Genomic DNA, 25450 nt, shown 5'->3' with positions numbered 1-25450 from the left:
GTATGAACTCAGAACTAGGTATACATATTATATTATACTTACTGACCTACCATTAACTTTCCCACCAGAAAGACGGTTCGTCAAACCAAGATATTTTTAATTTTATAGTATATTTATACTGTTATTATTAATACAATGGATTTTTTTACCGTGGTTTTTTTTCCCTACATTCGTGGGCCCCGGCCTTAGGTTGGTCCTAGACCCGCTTCAAGATGGGGGTGAGCCCATAGACCTTATACTAGTATAAGATCTATGGGTGAGCTCGGAAACTGACTGACGCGTCACTTAGCCACTGACATTTACTCTATACCTAAATTAATAACTATAGTAATTAGTACCAAACAATCAAAACGACTTTTGATTATATTTTACTTAGAATTCAAAAAGTAATAATTTTCGAACTTTTATACTATAGTTGTGACTATAGGTAGCTGACGATTTCTGATCAGTTTAAAATGACTACATAATTAAATTACATTGATGACCAGAATAATCATTGTGTGGATGGTAAACTGCATTTGCATTATAAATCAAAATTTATAAAAAGTTTAAACCTTTACCACCAAATCAACAAATATTAAAAACATATTACTTTAAGAGAACGTTACACTGCATGTGTTGTCTACTTGTCTCCGTCTTACAGACGCACAACGTAGAACATTTTACATCAATAATAATCCATTTTACTATTATAGTTTCAAAATGGTTATAACTTTCTTAAAAATAATAATATCAATAAAATCGTGCGTGATGCTCTAGATAATCTTACATTTAAATTTTGTCATGGCTCAATACACTCTAATTTGAAATTAACAGAGTAAAGTAGATTATTGTAGACGTAAAATTTGCTATGTTGTAGTGTTGTACGTTTGTAAGACGGTGACAACAATACAACACAATGCGGGTGTGCTGTTTCCTGAGAGTAATATGTTTTTAATACTAATAAACTAATGCAATATTATTATCACACGTTTAAAATTTAAAAAGGCGGACTTTTCACACGATGAATGCCATTCATCGTGGAGATGATCAACATACTTAATTGTGTGTGGTATATGGTAACCACTTTGATAAAAAAATTAAATTGATACAGTTGTATTGATACGTCTTGATAATGATGATTTTGGCTTTTGAGACTCGAGTTGACGCAAATTTCTGAAATTTTCCTACAAAATTTAGAGCAACACTAGTCAATTTTCTAATAATTATTTATTGTTTAAAAATTTCAAAGTTTAATTTTATATTTTTCCTATGTGATATATTATGTATCTTTGACTCATTTGTTATGTAAGATTCTACTTAGGTAGTTTGAGTATAGAAATAAAATTGAAGTTACACTTTATTTAGTTAAGTTAACATGGTGAACGCTATTAATCATCATGTGCCTGTTGGCCCTAGTAACACTGAAAGTGTAATGCCTCCTCATTATCTTCATGAGCTTCCTAATGAAGATGAACTTCGTTTGGCTAAATTATTTGAATCGCTCGACATGGACAAGAACGGTAAAATTGACATACATGATTTGTCTATTGCATTGCATGATAAAGAGTATGCTCAAGTAAGTAAATTATTTTCGTAAATGTAATTTTTAGTAGGGTGACCATATTTAAAAAAAAAAAAAAAAAACAGGACAAACAATTTTGGCTTAACTCTAAAATAATAGAACTCCAAAAATTGTTTAATATTTTTTATATTTTAAAGATTACAGCCCATGTGTCTGTTAGATGACGTATATTGTTGGAAAGGGTGCTGGTGTACGTGTTTATAATTACCTGTACCACTAACCTGTGCAATTTGAATGTCTATCATTTCTATCGCTGATATCGGCACTCAATGTTTGTTTAATGAAAATATTATGGAGGTAACGGGATTAAAACGAGACCATAAGTGTCCCATTTGAAGTTTGTTGGGACAAGGGGACATGGTGCTCAAATTAAAGGACAGTGCCGTTTTAAATGGGACGTATGGTCACCCTAAGTTAATATTATTTTAATTATAAGTAGCTTATTGAATTTTACATTTTCTTTTGTTTTATAGAAGTTTTTGGAACTGTCTGATGCTACTAAAAGTGGTTCAATTACATTAGCTGAATTTATACATTATGTTAAAGAACATGAAAAATCATTAAGGCTAAGTTTTTCAAACATTGACAAAAACAAAGATGGTAAGAAGTAATTTAATAAACACTAACTATTTAAATGTAATGGCAAAATAATATTTAGTTAACTATGTATTGAAAGATAATTAATAATAGTATAATATATTATGTTATATACTTGTGTTGCTTATATTTTGTAGTATGTACATTTAATAGATTTAAAAAATATCATATTAAAATTTTTAGTAAAAAGGATTAGGTTGTATTTAATAATTTAATTAAACATGTGTAAAATAATGGCAATTAGTAAAATAACAGGTATCTGGATATACTTTCTTCTTTTGAATGATATGTAAATCAGTATTTTTTATTATGACATTTACTATAATTGGTTACAATTAGTATTTTATTTTCTGTTATTGCATATAAAGTTAGTTTAGTTAATAGGTTTACTTTCATATTTTTTAAAAGTATTTTCTTATTATAATTAATTTATAACTTATAATAACTAATTTTTATTGTCATAATAATTTTTTTGGAATATTTATGTCGGGGATAGACATTTATAGGAAATATACTAAGCTCTTAGAATATACATCATTATAATATAATTGTATGTCTTACTATGGGATAACATGTTAATATTACATTTGAGCGTACTTGTTAATATCAATGAAATTGTAGATTAATAAAAAAGTTTTATCTGCATTTTTTAACATGTATGATTTTGGTCGATATTCAAATAGAAAATAGTTTTATTAGTTATAATTAATAAAGCTTAGTAGCTATTATATATGTTGAAATGTAATATCATATATAATTTTTATAGAAATTATCTTAATTCATAATACATTGCTTATACCTACAATTGTATTTATTAATAAGTATACCTAAAGTAACTGGTAGGGATAGCTATTAAAAATATAGCGAAAATAGTAATTTATAGCTAGATATTTAATATTTGTTTATTGTGTTCTATGGTTACTTGTTAATGGTATACACACTATTCATTTTTGTATTTTAAATTTTACGCCCCAAAATAATTTAATATAGAGTTTGTAATTTATAGATTTTTATTGTTTTTCTTGTTTTTTTTTTTTATTAGATATTAATTATTCCGATCTTAATTTCGAAATTGTTATAAAAGGTATTAATTTGTTGTTCTTACAGCAGATAAAAAATATAAAAATACATAATATGTTTTCGTAATTTTTTTAAAGACATTTGATGTTCTAATTTTGACAAAATTGGATAGTAACAAAAATAATGATTATAGTTATATTGTCGGGATTCAAAAAATGTTAATCTCAGGGACTTGAAGTATTTGCCATTACAAGTCTAACACTCCATTCCCACTTAGAATTGTTTTTTGTAACAATGATTTATTATTAATTTCAAATTTAGCAATGACAAGATACACTACAAACCTATAAATAGAGCAGAGCAACTTCCCAGGTTTTTTTTAATTTTTTGAATTTGTTCTAAATGAGGTATATTTAAAGTAGTCCAATAGTTTCAATGAGCCCTTTATTGTTTGGACATATATAATTTCTTTCATAGCTACTTAAAATAGTAAATTCTTGTAATTTACTATAGTAGTTATGTACAATTGTATAATAAGCAAACACTCAATTTATAACAATTCAATTTTTAAGACAATTTCTAGTTCAAATATTAATACAAATTCATTAGGTGTATTTTAGTTTCATTTCTTATAATTAAAACAATGTCTAAAATTTGGTTTTACATTTTGTTTTGTTTTTATTAACAGATACAAGGAAAACATTTCTTAAAAAGGAATATATATTATTAAAAATGTTCTTATTCCACTTGAAAAAAAAAGGATTATATTATGATATTTGGGATATTTTAGATATAGCATAGAACTAGATTACAATCATTGATGTCCAAAACAATTTCAGTTATACTAATTATACGGTATATTCACTAATAAATTAATAACACTTGATAAATTTCAAGTAATTGTTGCACAAAAATAATATCACTTATTCTTTCATAAAGAGTAACTATTTTATTATTCATAATTACATTTGGATACAATAATAGATACATTTGGATCCAAAATATTTAAATAGTAACTACACAAAAATTATACAAATAGTAACATATTACAAGTTACAAGAAAATTTATATTCTGTCGAATTCATTTTTTTTTTTTTTTTTAATATAATATGTTAAGGAGGAATAAGTGAATTTATTGACCTTTTATCAAAGACTGAAGACTCCTTCATCCCGTATTTTACAGAATTGTCCCATATTTGAGTAAAGAGTCTCAGTATCCTGACAAAAGCTTAAAAATAATACTTTTGACCTGTATTTTGAATCATCTGTCCTAAATTTTAAAATTATTTCAAAAACTAAATTTTTTCTTAGGTACCATTAAGCATTTTAAAATTTAACTGATGACTAATAAGTGATAATATCTAAATCATTTACATGGTTGCGTTATAACTTGAATTTTGAAGGACTACGCCCTACATCTATGTAAATGACAAGATTTAAAAAAAACCGTGTTTAAAAAAAAAAATCTGGGATCCCTACGGCTAAAATCATAGGTACTCATTTTAAAATAAAAATATCAAATAAATCCGATAAGTGATTCTCTAGTTGGTAGATAATATTAAAATCTTATTGTATACAAAATAAATAATATTCTTTACATTTAAATATAATAATATTGAAACCAATGACATAAAATAGATTTTTCTGTATGCACATTTGGTATACTCGAGCTTCCTACGATAAAAGATATTGTTTTGTTTATTTAATATAGGTTTTTAACAATATCTATGCTGTAAAGTTCTAAATTGTGTCGATTGATGGTGGTGTTTCATAATTTATTTTAAAAATAATAGCAGATGGTTGCCGCTTACGAAGTTATGTAACCAGACAATAGAAAATAAGAAATTTTATTTTCAGTCAGTTTAATTACAATTTTAGTACTTTTTCTATACACAATATAAATATTTGTGAAAGAAGTAATACAATTTTTTCAATCGTTTTTAAAGATGTTTAAAAGACTGGGAGGGCTAAGTCTCCCTTCTGGATGAAAATATCCATAATTTGGATTAAATACGAAAGGGGGAGCGAAAATAAATAATAACATAACAAACAGGAACTGATGGGGGTCTAAATTAAAAAAAAAATTTTGAATATTTTTTATACAAATTATTTTATGTGTCAAGTACCCAAGTCATATGCCCACAGCTTGATTAAAAGAAATTGGGACAAATAAAATGGACCAACATGGAAACAATTATAGAGTTCATTTATACACCCAAGTTTAGTGTATGCTGTAGCATGACCAAATTTTCTTGAATTAAAACTAATGCAGGAAAATAATTTTTAAATAAGTATAAAAAGTTCAATAGAATCGTTAGTGTAATACATTTTTAGCACAGTTTTTTTATTTTTAAAGTGCGCTACACCCGTCTTACAGACGCAAAAAAATTACATAACTTGCTTTAAAATTAAAATATAAAAAAAAAACTATGAAGTTCACTAGAAAATATTTTTTACTTCTAAAATTTATTAGAGGTCAATTCACTGTAATCTTTAAATGAATAGAGCTAAACGTGATCTACTGAGCGTACAATTTAAATTTTTTGCGTTTGTAAGACAGAAATAATGCTTGCGGATGTAGCGCCCTTTTAAAATAAAAAAAACTGTGCTAAAAGTTTATTACACTAACGGTTCTATTGAACTTTTTATACTTATTTAAAAATTATGCTAAACGTTTAATACACTAACAGCCCTCTACATTAACCTGCAGCTATGATAACTGTTTTTCGAGTAAAGGCAACAATGATTGTATAGCGATAAAATAATTAATTTTTTCTATTGGTCTATTATTGAACATTGATTTTGTTCATCAATACAATTTACGACAGAAAATATTAATGTATTAGAGAGGGGAAAAATATATTTTCAAAAATTGTATTTCGTATATTTGTTTTATCAGAAAATATTTGAAATATGAGGCCTCTAAAGTCTAAATTGTTGGAGGAAGTACACACATTGCACTTTCGTAAATATTGCCTGCGATTTGTCTGATGTGATTATATATTATTATCTACAATTCTACAAAAAAACTGTTAATCACTTGATTAAATATAAGGATATTTAAATAATAAAGATAGTTGTACACGAAAGTTAAAAATATGTAGTTCAGAAATAAATAATGCGTAACCAAAATATTTATTTTGCAAATGTTGCAATTTAAATTTATAACGTATAATTGATAAAATTGTTCACAAATCTATTTTTGATCATTTTTATTTATTCCAAGATTTTGTACACTGTAATACCTAAAGCAAAGTTTTTTTAATTTAATACTGACAAAAAAATTTAGAAAACAGATAAATAAATTATTCACAAGTTGGTAAGAAAAAGATGAGTTAAAAAGTTTATTGTATATGATAGTAAATAGTTCGATACATATATTAGTATATTACATACTTCTATGAATACATAAGGAAATATTACAGTTTTGTAGAAATTTATATGACTTGATAAAAATGGTTTTTATGTTTTTCTAATTTTCCTCCTTAACATTACTTATTTCTGAGAACCCCATTAAGAAAGTTCATCTCAAATACGCAGTGCAATGGCGTCATTAAAATTTTTTTTTTTTAGAATAGATGCCGAACAAATCAAATAACAATACTTTTAATACAAATAAATTGTTAAAATGGTACTGAAAGGTAAAAATATAAAATACTATCAGAGCCCTGGTCCATAATGCTTCTTATAAACTACGGATAAATAAATAATTCGTTGTTTTGTTTTTAAAATTTATGTTATGGCAGTTGATAATACTTGATACTGTTGGAATGCAAAAAAAAAGGTTACAAAAAATGGTATGGGTATATAATATTATTGTTGTTGTACAATGTACATGCCCGCATACAAATCTTTGTAAATGTGTACCTATTACCTATTATTATAATATCCGCAACCTGGGTCATTCCGTTCCACAGAAGCATAATACACAGCTATACATCGCGTTTAAAAATAGTAAATTACACAATACAAAGGCAGGTATAATAATAATGAATATTTGTTTGTTCCTTCACACTATGGACACACCATTTCTTATACCTAATCGTATATACACAGTCGCATGTCTATATTTCTAACTTAAAACTATTAATATAAATTAATAATTATGATTATTGCGTGACAATAATTTAATTTCCTAGTATAGTACCTAGTCCTAAACAATATTAAATTTCCTCAAAATTATAATAACAGTTATGTTTTTTTACTAAAATGCAAACACAGGCCGGTTTTTAAAATCAGACGTGAACAAAGACGCCCACTTTGCCCCCCTCAAATGACGCCACTAATCTAGTGTTATACACTCATGCTCTAGTTTTTATACTTCCTGGTTGAATCAGTGGCGCCGAAGTACAAAATTAAATGTATGGCAAGGATCTCCGACAACCACCCACCCCACCCCACAAAACCCACTAAAAAATGTGAAACCTCCTCACAGGCTCACAAACAATTTGCCATCCACTTTTGTTTTATTTTTGATCAGATTTCTTTTCTTTTTTCAACCAATACGTATGTAATAATATTAAAATAATAATTAATTACCTGCAATGGCTGCAACGATAGAACAAAATACAAAAATATAAACAAAATGCAACCTTTTATATTATATTATGTATACAATATTAATATTGTTATTACTCTCGATGGGCAATATTACTTAATAATTTGTGATCCTATTCCTATAATTTTCATAATTTTATTCTCCTATGAACCCACCCCCCAGCTAAATGTTTATATGTATGGCAGCTGCCATACATAAACATGGACTTCGGCGCCACTGGGTTGAATTACAAAAAATAAAATAATATCGTAAATTGTAAATATAATAGGTAACAAAGTGTACAATGTAAATTCCTATATATTCCTATATATAGATATGATGCATTGCACATATTACCTTAAACCGTATTATAAGTCGCCTAGTTTTAATTATGAGTTGAATAAATTATGATTACTTATTTAATAGCTTATCAAAATTGAATTAACTTAATAAACCTATGGGTTTGAATAGTTTAATACAATTTATTAAATACGTACGTACGTACGTACGGAGTTCAATAAATTATTCATTAATTATTATACTTCACATTATTAGAACCCGGCTTCCACATTGTCTGTATTGGCATAAGATTATGTCTTAAGATTTAGGTTACCTATTGCTTATTTAAAATTAAAAATAGGTAGTGATGATTTAAGTTTATTATCGAATATTCTATTTACACTAAATTTTCAAATTGTATTACCGATGTATAGCAATTTTTTTATGAATATAATAAAATAAAAATATGATTATTATATTTGTCATTGAGATGATTAATATTATATTTTAAAATAATAGCATACAAATATTATGCAATGGATAATAATATCGTCGTATTTCGTAGAATATGTTTTACCGTACTGAATACCTTCCGTCTAAATAAGTATACGGTCATTATATTATCATGGCCTAAAATGAAAGCTTCTAAAAAATCAAATATTGGTTCTTATTAACACTGTAGTCAAGTTGAAAATTTGAAAAAAGTTTTTAAAAACAATTAATTTTTATAAGTATAAGTACATTTGTATATTTAAAATGCTCTTTTTAAATACGTTTAAGTTGAATGAATTAGAAAAGCTCGTGATAACTGATAAGGTTAATATTTCAGTTGATTGAGTATAGTTTTGTAATATATCTTATTAAGAAATCATATTTATGAGCGTATAGTGTAATTTAACTTAAAATTATGATTTATATAATACTGAATTGACAGTTTAAGTAGAAGATGAACAAAATATCATTTACATAATTATCATTTAATGTTTAAGTTATTACGAATTTATTTTATGTAAAAACTATGATAATTTATTGTTTCAATACTAACATTACAAAAATAAATAATACATATACTGTTGATAGTTACGCCTGTATATTCTATATTAATATATTATTGAATTTCGATTTTTAAATTGTATGATAACTAACACGCGTTGCGTATTTAGTACTGCGCATTGCGGATATTCGAAGCAAAAGAAAAACTACAATGTTCATTACAATAATTTGTGGTTTCTGAAGTGTCATATTTTAACAGACTTGCCCCATTTTCTAAATTATGACAACAAAGGACATTTTTTACCCACTTAATACTTTATACTTTTTAAGAATTAACAATATAATTTTTTTTTTAAGTTTATTTATTTACAATTTCTTTAGGGAAAATTGATCAATACGAGCTTATAAGAGCTTTTCAAGAATTAGGAATTGAAATTGACGACGCTGAAGCTATAAAACTTCTTAAAAGGTAATTAATTCGGGGTTAATGTTATAAAATAAAATAAGCTAGCTTATGTTTTTTTTGTGTATACTTTAGGATGGATAAAGATGGTAGTTTAGAAATTAGCTTTGAAGAATGGAGGGATTTTTTACTTTACTGTCCCTTTACAGACTTGCACGACTTAATTAAATATTGGAGGCATTCAACTGTAAGTATGGATTCTTGATAAATATATTTTAAGTGATTGCAATTTATTATTAATCAAAATGATTTATTTTACGTGTAATCAATATTTGAAAAGTAATAAAAACTTAGAATTGAGAAATACTAAATAGTCTTAACGTCGCGAATGTTATGTAGTTCGATAATTATACGCTTGTATCACGTGTGTGACTGCCCCCGCCAATTGACATTCAGCAGCGTTCTGTTTTAGACCTGTGCAAAGAATTATTTTAGTAGACTGGCTATGTGATGTAGTGAATTTTATTCGCGTTTCTATAACTATTATTTTATTTTTTTTTGTAATAAGAACGTTAACTATGGATGCAAATAACTTAAAAATTTTAAAATACTCACTTGACCATGACGAAATTGGTGGTTTATGTAATTTTGACTATGAAGAGAATTGTCCCTCGTGCTGTGATATTTATAAATCGTATTTAGAACTTTATAAACAAATTGTTTCAAACAAAGTAAGTACTTGAAAAAAACGCATTCTAAAAAAAAAATCATATATTAAATTAAGGGTACTTAATAACATTTTGATTAATTTTTCTTTAGTCAAAAATTAATATATAGTCAACTTAAAAGTTAAAAATAACTTATACTTTTTTTATTAGATATTATACCTTAATAGTTATTTTATTTTTATTTTTAAAAGACAATGATAAAGTATAGTTATATTTATAAATTATTTCATTGAAATAATTTTTTACTAAATAAACAAAAAAATTTGAAATATTTTTCGTAATGATATTATAAATTAATCTTATTTACGTACATAATTTTAAATAAAAATATTGTAATGCATTGTTAATAGCTTTATAGTTAAATAGTTTCTTGGGACTTTGGTCTACTGTTTAAATATGCAATTTTATCAAGAACTCTTCCTTGTTTATTTAATTGCTTTTAATCTTATCAGCTGTAATAGATAAATGAATACATCGTATTATTACCTACTTTTTAGCTTAATAATTTTCATGATAAAGTATATTACTGTATATTAATATTTAAAATTATGAATAACTAACTATTATAACGTGTTGCTAACCAATCCTATTGTTTTAACATTTAACATTTTTAAAAAAAATCGTATATTTTATTTTTTAAATTATATTTTATGATGCTGATATTTTGAAAAAAATTGAATCATATTAATTAGTTTTGTAAATAAATACTGAAACGGATTAATTTGAAATTTAAACAAGATTTTAATATATTGCTAATAATGTACTATGCACTTGGCAGGTATCTGTAGGTTGAGCTCACTTAACCCAAGGTCAAAACCGTTTTTTTGTTTGACACTATTAATAAAATATAATTAACAAATAACTAATATTCCTAAGTAATTCGGGAAAATTCCAATATGATATAATTCTTACTGGATTTTTGTAAAAAAATCTACAACACATATTTGTATAATCTACATATTATTATTAATTATTTATTATTATTCGGGTTTTAATAAAATGAATGATTTAAACTTAATTATTATTTTATCATATAACAATATAGGTTTGTTGATTAAAGTAAAAATAATAAAATAAAATAAAATAATTCCACTCAAAAGTCAAAATTTTATAACAGTTTTTAATTATCAGAATAATATTGTATATAGACTGTATATTCTGAAAAATCTATATTTATTGTCAATACTACAAGACAAAAATGAATGCTAAAATTGTATTTTTAGTGTATAGACATTGGGGAGGACATGAATGTGCCAGATGATTTCACCCAAGCTGAGATGATAACAGGGATGTGGTGGCGGCATCTTGTATCTGGTGGTGTAGCTGGCGCTGTCTCAAGAACTTTTACCGCACCTTTGGATAGGCTTAAAGTATTTTTACAAGTAAGACAATGTTAACTCATTTAATTGATACCAGAATAATCTATAGTTTAATTCAAATTGCTATATATTATTAAATATCTTATAATTTTAAACAAAACAATACATCTCTAATTTAAATAGACATGAAGTAATGTTATCAGTATCTTTGAAATGATTATTATGAAAATTATTACTTAGCTTTAAAAATAGCTTAAAATGTGTCTTAGGTATACGGCAATCAACATAGCAATATAACAACATGTTTTAAAAGCATGTTAAAGGAAGGTGGCAAACGAGGCATGTGGCGTGGAAATGGTATTAATGTACTCAAGATAGCTCCAGAGTCTGCGTTTAAATTTATGGCTTATGAACAAGCTAAGCGCCTTATTAGAGGTTCGAGAACTAAAGACTTAACAATTTTTGAAAGATTTATGGCAGGATCACTTGCAGGAGGTTTTAGTCAATCATTAATTTATCCCTTAGAAGTATGTTACTTTTTTATTTTATAATTAGAATTATATTTATGTCTTTTTTATTTTAGGTTTTAAAAACAAGATTAGCCCTTAGAAAAAGTAATCAATACAATGGTATATTTGATTGTATCCAAAAAATGTATTACCGTGAAGGTATACGGAGTTTTTACAGGGGTTATGTACCCAACCTTTTAGGTATACTTCCGTACGCTGGTATTGACCTTGCAGTTTATGAGGTAATTTTCCTTAAGTTCACAAGGTGATCTGTCTAAGTGTTTACACTCATAATTTTTTTAGATGATTTTAATTTTTATATTATCTGTTTTCATTGGAAAACAATATTTTATAATAAAATTTGTTATTTATGTATCAAAATATTTAAAAAACTTAAAAGATATTGATGATATAATGTTGTTTTGCATGGCAAATATTTATGTTTAAAAATTTAAGCTTTCGAAATAAAGAGTGTAGACTAAAATAGATCACTTAGTATATAACTTTGTATTAAGCGGGTACATTCAAGAGGATGTCAGAGCATTAACTGTTTTTTCTCTCTGACTTAAGAGCAACAAAAAAAATTTATTCTGCTGAACCAATTTTGCTTTGATTTTAGAGTGATCTATCATCAAACTTTTATGTTTGAGCATTGGTTTTTTTTTTACAATATTTCAATTTTTATGCGAGTTATAGGTTTGTAAAATATTACACTTTAAAAATGCTCATATATCATAGACAAAATTATTTGTTGTAAAAAAACCAACATACAAACACAGATAATATTTTAGCTTTAAGACCATTCAAAATTGGTTTTTATGAACGCACAATTTGCTAAGCTGCATTGCATATGGGCCATAAACATTAAACAAATAGTGCTCTGATATCCTTTAGACTATTAAGTTTGAGATAATATTATTGATTATATATCAGTAATCTAAAAAAGCTACTATATTATAATATTTCAACAATAGTTAAATTATCATATATTAATTAATTTATAATTCTATATTTCTAATTTTTTAAATCAAAGTATACCTAATTTATTTTGTTAATGAAATATTATTGTTTCAAATTTTGTTTGAAATGCATTTTATATAAACAAAATAACTGCAAATTAGTAATAATATATTTCATTTAACTCGTCACTATAAATTTGTTGAATTATTATTTTTAACTGTTTATAACTTACAATAAATTATGGTCATCAGTGGTGTGACAAAAGGGGTAATTGTGGGTAGCTGCCTCTGCTAGGGATGGTGGATTGCCAATGGATAACATTTTTGATTAACTATTATTTTAGTATTTATCACAAAATGTAGTTAAAAATATGACAGTAAAGGCCTTTACTAGGTTTATTTTTATGGAATATTAGACTTGCCTCTTAAAAATATCAAGTTTGCCAAGCCACTGATGGTTGTTATACAATATTTGTAGATGTTTTGAATTCTTATTTTAATTAATACAAGTTCGGTAGTCAAATTATTCATTAAAACTGCGTTATTTTATCAATCATATTATGTTATTATTTTATAGACATTAAAAAATAACTATATTGCTTCACATAATAATGGTGAAAAACCTGGAATGCCATTATTATTAGCGTGTGGAACTGTTTCTAGTACTTGTGGCCAAGTGTGTTCATACCCTTTAGCTCTTGTCCGTACGCGTCTCCAGGCACCTTGTAAGTAATTACTTTTATATTGTTTATTATTTCATCAATAATTGGTCTATTATTGTTTCAGATTTAGAAGGTCCCGATACAAGGACAATGATGTCAGTATTTAGAGAAATTTGGGTAAAAGAAGGTATAGTTGGCTTGTACAGAGGCATAACTCCAAATTTTATGAAAGTAGCACCTGCTGTTAGTATAAGTTATGTCGTTTATGAACGATGTCGTGAAGCACTTGGGGTTACTATGTCGTAACATAAGTTATTTGAACTTCTTCATATTTATTTATCTCTTGACATTCAATAATTCTCCTTGGTATTTTTAAAATATTATCTTAAATTTTACAAACATTTATTGGTGGTTAAATTTTGGGCAATATGTCTTGAAGAAAAGTGATCTGAAAGGGTAGAAATTATACATTACAGTCATGGTTACCATAGCCATAAGAATAGAAAAAATATTAAGTTTGATTATTAGCTATGTTGAGATCATATTGAATGCTAACATAAATAATATTTATATTATAATTAATAATTATCCTAATATGTAATTATATATTATCACAATGCTTGTTTTTAAGATACATCTTGATATTGTTACCAATCAAATTTAGGCTCAACATAATGTATTAGATTCTTGTAAACTTTTCTTATTTTTTTTGTCTCTAAAATGAATGCTTTTTCTACCAACATTCCAGATGCAACATAATTTTTCCAAGATAAATTAAATAGGTTTTTATGAAATCCAATTAAAGAGATTAAATATTGTCTTTAAATTTTTTGACTTGCCTGCTATACATTTAGAATTGGTCATCATATTAAAAGAATATTCTCAAGGTTAATAAATGTATTGTAATTTTTAACCTAATCTTCTTTATCAACAATTTAACTGATTTTAACTCAACCCCTTAAAAATTATATTTTTTTTTTTCAAAAAAATTGTTTAAGTTTGTTCCTAGTCATGCGTGACATTTTTGTTTTGTAAAATATTGTTGTTTGTAAAACTTTTTTTGTTCTCTTTGTTCAAAAATAAATGTTTTTCAATTTTGTAAACAAGATTTATCTTATTGGTTCTTTTTATCAATAATTTTTACTCTCCATTTTGATGATATTTAAACCGTGTACATATTATTTTTAGTTTCAACTCAATAATATATACGGTGCTCAAATTAAATTTATTTATTAACCAATTATTGAGCAATGTGTCAAAAAAAAAAAAAAAATGTTTGCTTAAATTATTAACATACTATTTTTTCTAATAATTTATTAATTTATGTGCTGTTGAAATTGAAGCATTTAAAATATTTCATTTATAATAATGTGAAAACTATTTATCATCTTAGTTAAAAATTAAAATGTAATATACATTATGCAGAATATATGTATATCATTCCATTATCATATACATTTATAATAATTATGAAGAAGTTTTTAAACAATTATTTTAAGTGTTATACAAATTATAGTTTATTTATTATCTATCTATTTCATAGATTATGAAATCATTATTTTTAATACTTAAATTCATATAAATACGACTAGGATCTATTAGGCATAAGCTCTAATTTACTTTATATCTATAATACATTTATAAATTTAAGTTTTCTTTATATTTTAGTTGATAAAATTAATTACTTAACATATTATAATATGACACAACATAATATTTTTATGTTACAAATATGTATAGATAAGACTGATTATGGTTTATATATTATTAAAGATTAATGTTTGCTAAAATTAGAATTATTATCAAAAATAATTTTATTTATAGGCAAAATATTGTATATTATGCTAATATTACCTTCCCTAAATATTTACATCTGTGAATTATAATTATATACAATTTATTTATACTGTAGTTTACATAAACAAGTCTTATTTAAATCTTAAATATTGCATTAATCAGTATTTTCCTTATGCTCTATGCTATTAATATTTCTCTGGTGGTCTATGTAAGTCTTAGTATGATTTCTTATACTCAATATATAATTATTAAAGAAAATTGCTTTATAATTTAATTAAGATGATATGATTTATTTGTTTTATAAAATTTAATTTGAATATTTATAAAATTAAAATAATATACAATGGCTTTAAAATCTCACTATTTCTTTTTTACAATACAAATTTAAATCTAAGCGTATAGAATTGTTAGAATTTTTCAATAAATATTATAATAATTATAAGTATCTTATACTTGTGTTTACTTTTTGGAGTTCCATATAATTCCACATATGAGCCTATGTGTGTCGGGTATACTTTAGCACCCCCTGAACAATAAACATCAGTACAAATATTTTTCGAATAGGGAAAAATATTATTATTACTTTATATTTAATTTACTAAAACCTAGTTAAATTATGAACAAATTAAAAATTGTTTAGTTATTACTTGTGTGGAGTTGATATTTAATTTAAACAATGAATTAATATACTGAGGTAAGTACCTATGTATGTTTGAATAAATGCTGGTCAACAGTATGCATCGGCGGCCATAATTAATTAATGATAAATCCAGTAATAATACAATGTTATTAGTTTTTGCAAATAATTATATGACCAACAAAATAACCAAAAAATTGTATTTTAAAATTGTTGTCAAAATATGAATTGTTATAAAAAAAATAGTGCTTTAGGTACTATAGGTACATTTAAAAAATCTAAAATATTTCTTTAAAATGTATGAATTCCTAAAATATTTAAAATAACATTTTATTTATGGAAACAATATGTTATTATAATATATTACTAACTTAATACAAACACATAAGATAATACATTGTATAAATACACAAAAGTATTGAAATCTATGTATTTATTAATTCAAACAATCCAATCTTTAATATAAACCAACTAAATCAATATTATAATTGGGAGCATCCACTTAAACTAAAGTCTAATTCTGCCTATGTGAAGTTAAGGCATCAATAAAACAAACTATGTGGTTAAAATTCTGATTGCTATACCCTGTCTAGTTTATTCGGCACTCGGCAACCGTTACGATTATAAAAAAACTAGTTTTTTTTAAATCAACAGTTGCTGAGTGCCAAGATGAACTGGATGTGTTAAATTTATGATGGTTATGATTTTCAATGACCTTAGTAATTTTATAATTAAGGTCAATAGTAAAAAGAAAAAATTATGAAAGGCTTTTCACACTAGATAAAAAATATTTAGTAGTTATAACTTATAAACCATTTACTTCTTGATAGATGTTTTCTTTTACACATAACATAAAATAAATACAAATAGAGTATAAATTGTATCTGGATAAAATTTGTCAGACACCAAAATTTAAAAAATAAATAATTTCCATTCTTAACCAATACCTTGTTTAAAATAACAAATAATTTACAAAGATGTTTCTTCTTGTAATAGCTTGGCTGCAGCTTCATCTAATAACCATTGTACACTACCATTTACTGGCTGTACACAATTGGCTGGTAATTGTTCACCGTCTTTAAGAATGCGCTAATAATTAATAAAAAATAATACAATGTAATGATCTCTGTATTTGTGAAATTTACATTCTGAATTATACCTTCAAAATATCAGCTTTTGAGCTCCCGGTTGCTATAAACGCACAGTATCTGGCATTGTTGAGGATTGGAAATGTAAAAGTTATTCTGTTTGGAGGAGGCTTTGGTGAATCAGAAATTGGAGCTACCCATACTGATGTTTCTTCACATAATTTGTGTCCAGGAAACAAAGAACATGTATGTCCATCAGGACCAACACCCAATATCAATGCGTCAAACCGAGGCAAATCGTAGGGTGCAAAATACACGGATATCTTTTGGATGTAATCTTTAGCTGCCTCATCAACTGCAATACAAAATCCAATAATTTATTCGTACAAATAATTAATTTAACACATGCAGAACATGCACTTGGTGTTTACCAGAAAGTTGAGGGTTTATTTTAATGAACTGATCTTCACTGATAGGTAGGTTACAGATAAATTTGTCTCTATATTGAGCAAATGTAGACTCTGGATCATTAAAATCCACCAGTCTTTCGTCGCAAAAAAAAAATCTCCACTTGGACCAATCTGTGTCAACTTTGGCTAAATATTCAGATAACAGCGACACGACAGATCCACCTTAAAACATTTATGGTGCAATGTCATGCATTTTCCGTACAGTTCAAATAATACACAAATAGTTATACCAGAAAGTCCAATTTTAAAAACAGCATTTCCACCTTCAGCCAGCACATCGTTAGCAAGTTCCGAGAGATTTTTGGCAAGTTCTGCGCCCAGCTTTTGCGTATTCTCGTACACCGAAATTACTTTTGAAGCCATTTTCCAATAGGTACTTATAGCTTGGACACAAAATCACTATATAAGATGTGCAGTTTCAGACAATGAAGGTTACAGCGTTGCGTTCAGTATTAAGGTGATAATAATATACCTCCTATTGGCTATTACCTAATGTCCTAGTTGAGCATTATTTTATCGGAAACGGAATATTGTTGTTATAGTACAAGAAGTTAAGATTATTATTAGGTATAAAAATAAAAAATAAAAATGTTAAAATAATGATCACTGATAAGTATTCATTATCATGTGTTACAATATGACGGATGCCATTAACGATGAAGACTAGATTACTATGGAATAAGGAGACCAAACTCCACTTCTGAAAACATCCCGAAACGAGTTGCACGATTAAACGGCCACAGGCTGCGCTACGGTCGCAACAATCACAACTTTTTACCACAGATTATATGAAATTTTTTATTTTTATTTTTTAATTTTATTTTTCATATAATCTGTGTTTTTACTTTCTAGGGGATTTTTAGAAGTGGTGATTTGTTGTCTTTATCTAACACACGTGTAAGTGTGGAACATATTATTTAAACGTTTGTTAATTCCATCGTACCGATTGGATTCATAACTACAGTCGCGTTTTTTGGAATTTCTCAATGAAATAATGATATTTTTACACTCGACTTATTGATGGAATCAGAATTTACCTATCTTACTTATCTTTTTTGTTATTGTTAATAAGCCTACGTTTAATTTTTACGTGGTTTATTAATAATAACATAAAAAGTAAGTAATGTGGGTAAATTCTGATTTCACCGAGCATAAAAATACCAACATTTCCGAAAATCGTTTGGGAAGTAAACTACTTAATACATTCGTTCCTAAAGTATTAATGCGTACACCACTATAAAAAAAAATACATATATTAAAAAATTGGCCTCCTTAGGGACCGTTTTACAATCGTTAAACTAAGGTTAAACCACCTCGCGGAGCGAGGAAGCTAGTGGTTTTACAATGGTGTTTATTTATTTTTATACCCTGTAGGTATACAAAATTTCTACCAGAAGAAGTGCTTCGATTTCAACATAATATAGTACCTTATCTTTTAGCAAATTGGATCAAGATGGTACTTTAGAGAGGTCATTTTTCGATTTTCTCAATAGTTATTAAATGCCACGAGAAAAAAATCTACTGACAAATTACGAAAAACCGCATAAAATGGGATTTTAAATTCTAACGATTTGTATATCGCCGTAGCAACAAATAAAAAATTATAATATTAATTCTACTTAAAGGCTATGATAAATAATACAAATTTAAAAAATCCACCTATAAACCGTCTCCGCTCAGAATCGTTTTTCTTATACTATGATATTATATCATTGAATTCAATTTTAATACAATCCATTATACATTATCCCACTTGTAACCTACTGTACAGCAGAGCGACATCCACTTACCCGCTTTTTTTCAAAACTATTTTGAGGAATTTCCTCAACTCCAAATAGTTTTCGAATACAATCGTAGTAGAAAATGCGTCTGTCTGTCGAACAGGATGAGCCTTGGCCGATAAACCTAAAAAAAAAACATCCCTACGAGTACAAGCGCCCCAATCCACAATCCAAACAAGCGGCCCACCGGAAACTCCCAGTAACCCTGCCTAGTCCGGCCCTGTTAGCCATGCATATAATGATATGTCTATGTCCTATGGTCGTACCCCTGACCATGAACATATAATAAGATCTAAAACATATAAGCCCCTGACCTCTCCCTCTAAGCGCTATCTAACCTGTTTATAGGTCTATGGCAGTAATATTCCAACTATTCTGTGATATACCCCTGGCTACTCTATATAAAAAAAGATATAACCTGACCTGCTTTTTTTTTTATAGTCTCTATGGTCACTCCGCGGTTTAAGATAGTACTATAACAGAATAAATTCTGTGTTACCATCTTAAATCGTGCTCTATGGTTGTAAAGTTTTCATTCAATTTTTATAATGGCCCTAAAGTTGAAATTTGAATTGTAATTTGTAAAATGTGAGTTCTGAACCTGTCATTGTCGGTTGAATCTTGAATAGTTTGGTAAAATGTATATAATCATTACCAAATATAAGTCATGATATTATTATAAGTTATATTGTTTATTTCGTTGAACCTATTGTTCAATTGTTGTGTTATTATTACTACAACTATATTTTGTCAAATCCTAATTTTTCAATGATCTTTAATTATGGATTCAGAGCAGCTGAAAGGATATCAAAGGTTTCATTAGCACATGGGACCTAAGTAAAAAAAAACAATATCGATCATCAAAAAATTATTGGTGCTGTTAACAGCATATTGGCATTGGGAAATATTATAACTGTTGATCCAGTAACAAGCACATATTGGGAACTTACTGATGAAGGAGAATCAGTTTTATTGAATGGTAGTTATGAGGTGAACCTATATAACGCGGTTCTGTCTGATGAGATACATCAAAAGGAATTACTGTTAATACCAAATGCAAAAATTGGGTTTAGCTAGGCAATGTCAAAGGGCTGGATAGTCATTGATCGAGCAGCAAACAAAGTGATGAATAAGTTGATTCAGTTGTTGATAAGGTTAAAGAAAATTTGATAGAATTGAAAGCATCCCATGATCAAATGTCTGAATCTAATAAGTTGGATTATAAAAACGAAAACTTAATCATGAAGTAGTTATAAAAAGTTATTTTTAAAATCATTACTCTGTATTATAATTAATTGTATTACTTCTTGCAGGTAAGGGTCCAGAATTTATAACATCTATTGTAAAATTAGAAACTGAACTAACTACAGAAATTAAATCATCTGGTTCATGGAAATCAACTCCATTCAAGCCTTACAATTTTGAAGCTTGAGGCCAACCACAATCGGCCGGTTGCTTATATCCTTTATTGAAAATTCGCTCAGACTTTCGTCAAATATTTCTTGAAATGGGGTTTACCGAAATGCCAACTAATAATTTTGTTGAAAGCTCATTTTGGAATTTTGATGCATTAGTCCAACCTCAACAACATCCAGCACTTCTGCAAGAGACTCTTATGATACTTTTTTTTTGGAAAACTCTCAAACTAGTGAAAAATTTCCTTAAGAATATTTAAGCAAGGTAAAAACAGTACATTCTAAAGGTGGCTATGGTTCTCGAGGATATGGCTATGATTGGTCTTTGGACGAAGCTAAGAATAATGTCTTGAGAACTCATACTACAGTTGTTAGTGCTCATATATTGTATGACCTAGCTAAAGATTTTAAACCGACTAAGTACTTTAGTATCGACAGAGTATTCCGAAATGAGACTTTGGATGCTACTCATTTGGCAGAGTTTCAACAAGTAGGAGTAATAGCTGATAACAATTTAACTTTGGGAGATTTGATTGGAGTCCTTCTGTTGTTGTTTGAACGATTAGGAATGACTGAAATCAAATTTAAACCTGCTTACAATCCATATACAGAACCTAGTATGGAAATATTTTGTTACCATCAGGGACTAAAAAAATAGATTGAAATTTGCAACTCTGGAATGTTTTGTCCTGAAATGCTATTACCAATGGGCTTACCAGAAAAGTAAATGTTATAGCTTGGGGATTATCATTAGAGAGACCAACTAAGATTAAATATGAAATTAACCATTAGAGATCTAGTTGGCCCTAGGGTTAATTTACAAATGGTACAAGATAACCCAATTTGTAGATAAGACAAATAAATTATATTGTTAACTTTTATGATGCTATAATAGTATATAATATTATGGTTAATATTTAATTGTTTTCATAATACTTTTAATTTCACTAATGTAATAAATAATACTTAAAGGTCTACATCATCTCCAAAAAATGCTTTCCAACACTCTGTTAATGTCTTTTCAGCAGCATCTTTTCTTTCTTCATCGGGCATTGCAGAAATTTGTTCTTTTAACTTTCTTACCTTGTCAATAGTCTTGAAAAAATTAAAATCTCCTTCAAACATTTCAGCTAAAATACAGTGAAAATGTTTAGTAAATCAATTATTACTATATTATATTGATTTTTATAGTTACTAAATAAATTGCTATCCAACTCAGCTTCTTGTTCTGTGTCCATTTTTAAATCTGACAATCCTCCACTTAATTGCGAATTTATTACACTATCTTCGATTATTGATTTTGTACTGGGATTTGTTATTTGACCTTAACATAATAAGATGTGTAAATAATAATTAAATTAACCAAGTTAATTTTAAGTTATATACATTTAGCTTTAAGATTCGGCCAATGATGTGCATAAAGGGCTTGTTTAACACGTTCAATTCCAGTTGTATCCATTTCATCAGCAATTTCTTCCAGCACAATTAATTCAAAATAGTTTTTTCTACACCATTCGAATACTTCATTAGAGATAAAAAAAAATTATGAAAAATATAGGAATTCTTCTTTTTATTATGATAAAATACATTTTTACTGTTAGTACCATTATTGGTCATGATGTGACCATCTATGTTTTTTTCACTCAATAGTATCAAAACCTCGGCTTGACTTCTCTTAACTATAGGTAAGCATTTATTCATGGTTTCTATAATATTGCTCTAGAACATGCAAACAGTCAAGATATTATTTTATTACAGTTCATTATAATCAAATATTTACTTCATCAATGTTGAAAAGAATAATTATAGCATTAATGTTGTGTACAAATTGATCAGATAGTTCATTTAAACTGATGGAAGTACACAAGTTTATATCAGCAGTGTAATATTTGCAGTCAATTGTCCAATGATTTGATAAAATATTTCCTTCATTGTTAGAAATTTCAACATTTTCTTCATTCCTCATTACTGTAAATCATAATACATGCTAAGGTACTGTTTACATAAAATTAATTACTTATTAAATTGTAATGTTATTAATACACGTATTGAACAAAATAACTTATACTAGTACATCGTAACACGCACAATTTCAGTTATATGTAATAAAAAGAAAATTGTGATTATTTATTCTTTACTATTCTCATACTCTTTCACACAGTAAGCCTAAACTGTGACAAATAAGTGTTTAATCTTAAAATATATAGATTGACTATACTATAGTTATGTAATGACCATAACAATGTACATATCTATAAGGCAGTAAGATCTGCTCGTTGAAAGTTTAATGGGATATTTCACATGTATAGGCAAAGTAGGCATTTTCCAAGACCGTCAACATTTTGAATGTGAGAGGCACCGAACCAACTATCAACCTACTTATACATATATTTTAATAAAATAGTACATCAAAAATTATTTTTGAACTCTGATTGTGTATTTCTGTTTAATATTTTATTTGAATGTTATTTATTCTCTTAATAATAATGAGTATAAATGTAGGCTTACATTTAATCGTTTTCAATGGATCATCGTCACAACAACTATATATGTAAACACAAGGCAGTTCACTTGTTGACATGATTATAAACTGTTAGTTATTTGAGTGACAAAATCAACATTTATGTCTTGTTACAATATAATGAATGGTTTGGTTTTTAAATGTGAAAAGAAGTAGTTTTAAATTTGAATACTGTAATTAAATAAATAATATTTAACAATCTTCGATTGAATTCCCACAGGTACCGCTCGTGGTGTAGACGCGTAATAAAATTACTAATAATTAGTATTTAGTAGTTACTAGTCAGTCTGTAGACCGTATCTATTCTGCGTCTGTAAATTACTTTAGTCCATGTTTAACAAAAAATGAATGATAACAAAATCAATATTATTATTTTATTTTTATCAAAAATCTTAAACTTATCAGCTGATCGTGAAAATATTACAATAGGTATCACGATTTACGAATTAATTCGTGGAAAGTATCTATGGGCGTCTATGGTCTATAATAGTTTTACACATGATATAAACGACATGTCTTATAATCATGGTTATTGGTTATACAATTATATTATATTATAGGATCCAGGAGAGCTGATGTGTTAGATATACATTTTGACCAGTCTCCGCCTGCATATTTTATACACGACAATTATTTCACGTTACTTAACGACCATATGCTGCAATAATCTTATTCTATAAAATCGCAAGAAAAACAGCTGATCTATAGGGAATTCATGGAGGATCTCATGGTGGAAAAAATTAAACACCGCTCCGTTTCCCCAGTCCGCCGGACCGATCCCGTCGATTCCCTATAGCGCGACCAATCGCGTACCTTCGCAGCGGCGGCGGCGGTCGGTTTTTAAACGTTACGCTTTTTACGCTGTTTTTCGACTTTTAGACATTTTCACATATAGTTCGTTTCGTTTAAAAGCCGCGTGGTTTGTACGCGATATCGCCAGCGTAGGTCGTTATTATCGCTTTTCGTTTCGTCTTTTCAATTGCCGTTTGTGCTCTATTTGTTAAGTTTATTTCTTTTGAACCCCGTGAATATGCGGTTTGTACACTTAAAAATTCGCGTTCACGAAATGTCAGTCAGTCTTCGTTCCAACGCACAAGTGCACAATAAATATATACTGTTTTTTTTGTTTTGTTTTTGATTCAATAAATATTGCATTATGTGATTGTAGACGTATTATTTGGTCCTTAATAACGTAGCTGGTATATTGCTTAACGTAAACACAATTACATGTATTATTAAACACAAATAAATGTATTATTCAAGCATACATAATAACGGTCAGATAAGTGAATAAAATACAATTAAAGTTTAAACAGTGTGTAGAATTATGATACATGAAATTATATACGATTACATCGATGTATATCGAATATATTGGTTTACGTCGCTCCGTAGACACACAGCTTAATTGTTGAAGTTTTAACCGAGGTATGCATCACAAACTGTGGCTCGATAGGTTAGGCGTAGGTTCCCCAAACATAGGATGATAGGTAGGTCCGGGTTCGAAACCGTCGTAGCTCAATTCGGGCGGCAAGACTGTACCGTGTATTCTAATGCACGGCCGCCCGAAGATTGACTTTTTTACATTTTTTTTCACTTTATATTTATTTTCATAAATAATATAATAATATACATGTTAATTTTGCATTATATGACTGTATATTATATATTATGTACCTATATGTTATTTAAATTATTAGGAATTTAACTCATATTATTTTCTTTAAATTGTCTTTATTTTTCGTAAGTTATTTCGAATGTTGTGTGATTGGGTTTTTGGAAAATACTATTTTTTCTCTTCACTTATAGCAGCTATACATACTAGACTTATTTTCTGCAGCACATTGTTCGCTATCCGACTAAGTCGGATAGCCTACCTAGCTGATGAACTTTAAAGTTAATAGATTTTGACTTAATATGACTGACTTTCTAGACACTCCAACACGGTTTTCGACTTTACACTTTTTACATAAGAAAAACTACCAGACATGCGACGGCACATACCTACCATTCAATCCGCCGTAGACGGATTGCTCATTTTGGTTTCATCTTAGACGGTGATGACTGACTTCCTTAACACTTAAACATGCAGGTTTTTGCATTTTTTTTTTTTTGATATAATTATATATACATTACAGGTACATGTTTATATGTATTGTATTGGTTAATAT

The 25450-nt window shown here is 27.4% G+C and overlaps 3 protein-coding genes, 1 long non-coding RNA gene and 1 pseudogene across 7 annotated transcripts; 2 read left to right on the top strand and 3 right to left on the bottom strand.

Moving 5' to 3' along the window:
* Nucleotides 1–1110: 1110 nt before the first annotated feature.
* Nucleotides 1111–14745, top strand: LOC132949430 (mitochondrial adenyl nucleotide antiporter SLC25A24-B-like). 2 transcript variants are annotated; one of them, XM_061020313.1, is made up of 9 exons: nt 1111–1558; nt 2038–2164; nt 9372–9459; nt 9529–9640; nt 11345–11503; nt 11710–11967; nt 12024–12191; nt 13486–13633; nt 13695–14739. In XM_061020313.1, the coding sequence occupies exons 1-9, from the start codon at nt 1358–1360 to the stop codon at nt 13874–13876; spliced, it is 1443 nt and encodes a 480-aa protein (XP_060876296.1). In that variant the 5' UTR covers nt 1111–1357; the 3' UTR covers nt 13877–14739. The 2 variants fall into 2 exon arrangements, with proteins under 2 accessions (XP_060876296.1, XP_060876297.1); XM_061020314.1 differs by lacking the exons at nt 1111–1558; nt 2038–2164; nt 9372–9459; nt 9529–9640 and adding an exon at nt 9845–10124 and having other exon boundaries at nt 13695–14745.
* Nucleotides 3991–10805, bottom strand: LOC132949434 (uncharacterized). Its single transcript, XR_009665106.1, has 4 exons — nt 10281–10805; nt 10009–10148; nt 7957–9867; nt 3991–7505 (listed from the first exon to the last, which is right to left on the bottom strand). It is a non-coding gene; the product is annotated as an uncharacterized LOC132949434 (long non-coding RNA).
* A 2057-nt stretch (nt 14746–16802) lies between the features above and the next one.
* On the bottom strand, nt 16803–21464 carry LOC132949433 (6-phosphogluconolactonase). 3 transcript variants are annotated; one of them, XM_061020318.1, is made up of 5 exons: nt 19353–21464; nt 17793–17961; nt 17524–17724; nt 17164–17447; nt 16803–17093 (listed from the first exon to the last, which is right to left on the bottom strand). In XM_061020318.1, the coding sequence occupies exons 2-5, from the start codon at nt 17923–17925 to the stop codon at nt 16974–16976; spliced, it is 738 nt and encodes a 245-aa protein (XP_060876301.1). In that variant the 5' UTR covers nt 17926–17961; nt 19353–21464; the 3' UTR covers nt 16803–16973. The 3 variants fall into 3 exon arrangements, with proteins under 3 accessions (XP_060876301.1, XP_060876303.1, XP_060876302.1); XM_061020320.1 differs by lacking the exon at nt 19353–21464 and adding an exon at nt 18035–18248; XM_061020319.1 differs by lacking the exon at nt 19353–21464 and adding an exon at nt 18052–18248.
* LOC132948301 (phenylalanine--tRNA ligase alpha subunit-like) lies at nt 19426–21620 on the top strand (annotated as a pseudogene).
* LOC132949432 (alpha- and gamma-adaptin-binding protein p34-like) lies at nt 21601–23611 on the bottom strand. The gene is made up of 6 exons (XM_061020317.1): nt 23267–23611; nt 22539–22726; nt 22363–22477; nt 22145–22279; nt 21954–22082; nt 21601–21888 (listed from the first exon to the last, which is right to left on the bottom strand). Exons 1-6 carry the CDS (start codon nt 23337–23339, stop codon nt 21725–21727), a joined length of 804 nt encoding a protein of 267 aa, XP_060876300.1. The 5' UTR covers nt 23340–23611; the 3' UTR covers nt 21601–21724.
* Between the last annotated feature and the right edge of the window lie 1839 nt (nt 23612–25450).

Source organism: Metopolophium dirhodum, chromosome 7 (genome assembly GCF_019925205.1).
Source record: "Metopolophium dirhodum isolate CAU chromosome 7, ASM1992520v1, whole genome shotgun sequence".
In the NCBI taxonomy this organism is placed as follows: Eukaryota; Metazoa; Arthropoda; class Insecta; order Hemiptera; family Aphididae; genus Metopolophium; species Metopolophium dirhodum.
This window is presented reverse-complemented; position numbering and strand designations above follow the sequence as displayed.

Coding starts and splice junctions, on each gene's coding strand:
- LOC132949430 (XM_061020313.1), top strand. CDS start 1,358: ATGGTGAACGCTATTAATCATCATGTGCCTGTTGGCCCTAGTAACACT. Junction 12,192..13,485: donor TTGACCTTGCAGTTTATGAG/GTAATTTTCCTT, acceptor ATTATTTTATAG/ACATTAAAAAATAACTATAT. Junction 13,634..13,694: donor TACGCGTCTCCAGGCACCTT/GTAAGTAATTAC, acceptor TTATTGTTTCAG/ATTTAGAAGGTCCCGATACA.
- LOC132949433 (XM_061020318.1), bottom strand. CDS start 17,925: ATGGCTTCAAAAGTAATTTCGGTGTACGAGAATACGCAAAAGCTGGGC. Junction 17,725..17,792: donor TTTTAAAATTGGACTTTCTG/GTATAACTATTT, acceptor AAATGTTTTAAG/GTGGATCTGTCGTGTCGCTG. Junction 17,094..17,163: donor CAAAAGCTGATATTTTGAAG/GTATAATTCAGA, acceptor ATTAATTATTAG/CGCATTCTTAAAGACGGTGA.
- LOC132949432 (XM_061020317.1), bottom strand. CDS start 23,339: ATGTCAACAAGTGAACTGCCTTGTGTTTACATATATAGTTGTTGTGAC. Junction 22,280..22,362: donor TCACATCATGACCAATAATG/GTACTAACAGTA, acceptor TCTCTAATGAAG/TATTCGAATGGTGTAGAAAA. Junction 22,083..22,144: donor GCCGAATCTTAAAGCTAAAT/GTATATAACTTA, acceptor TATTATGTTAAG/GTCAAATAACAAATCCCAGT.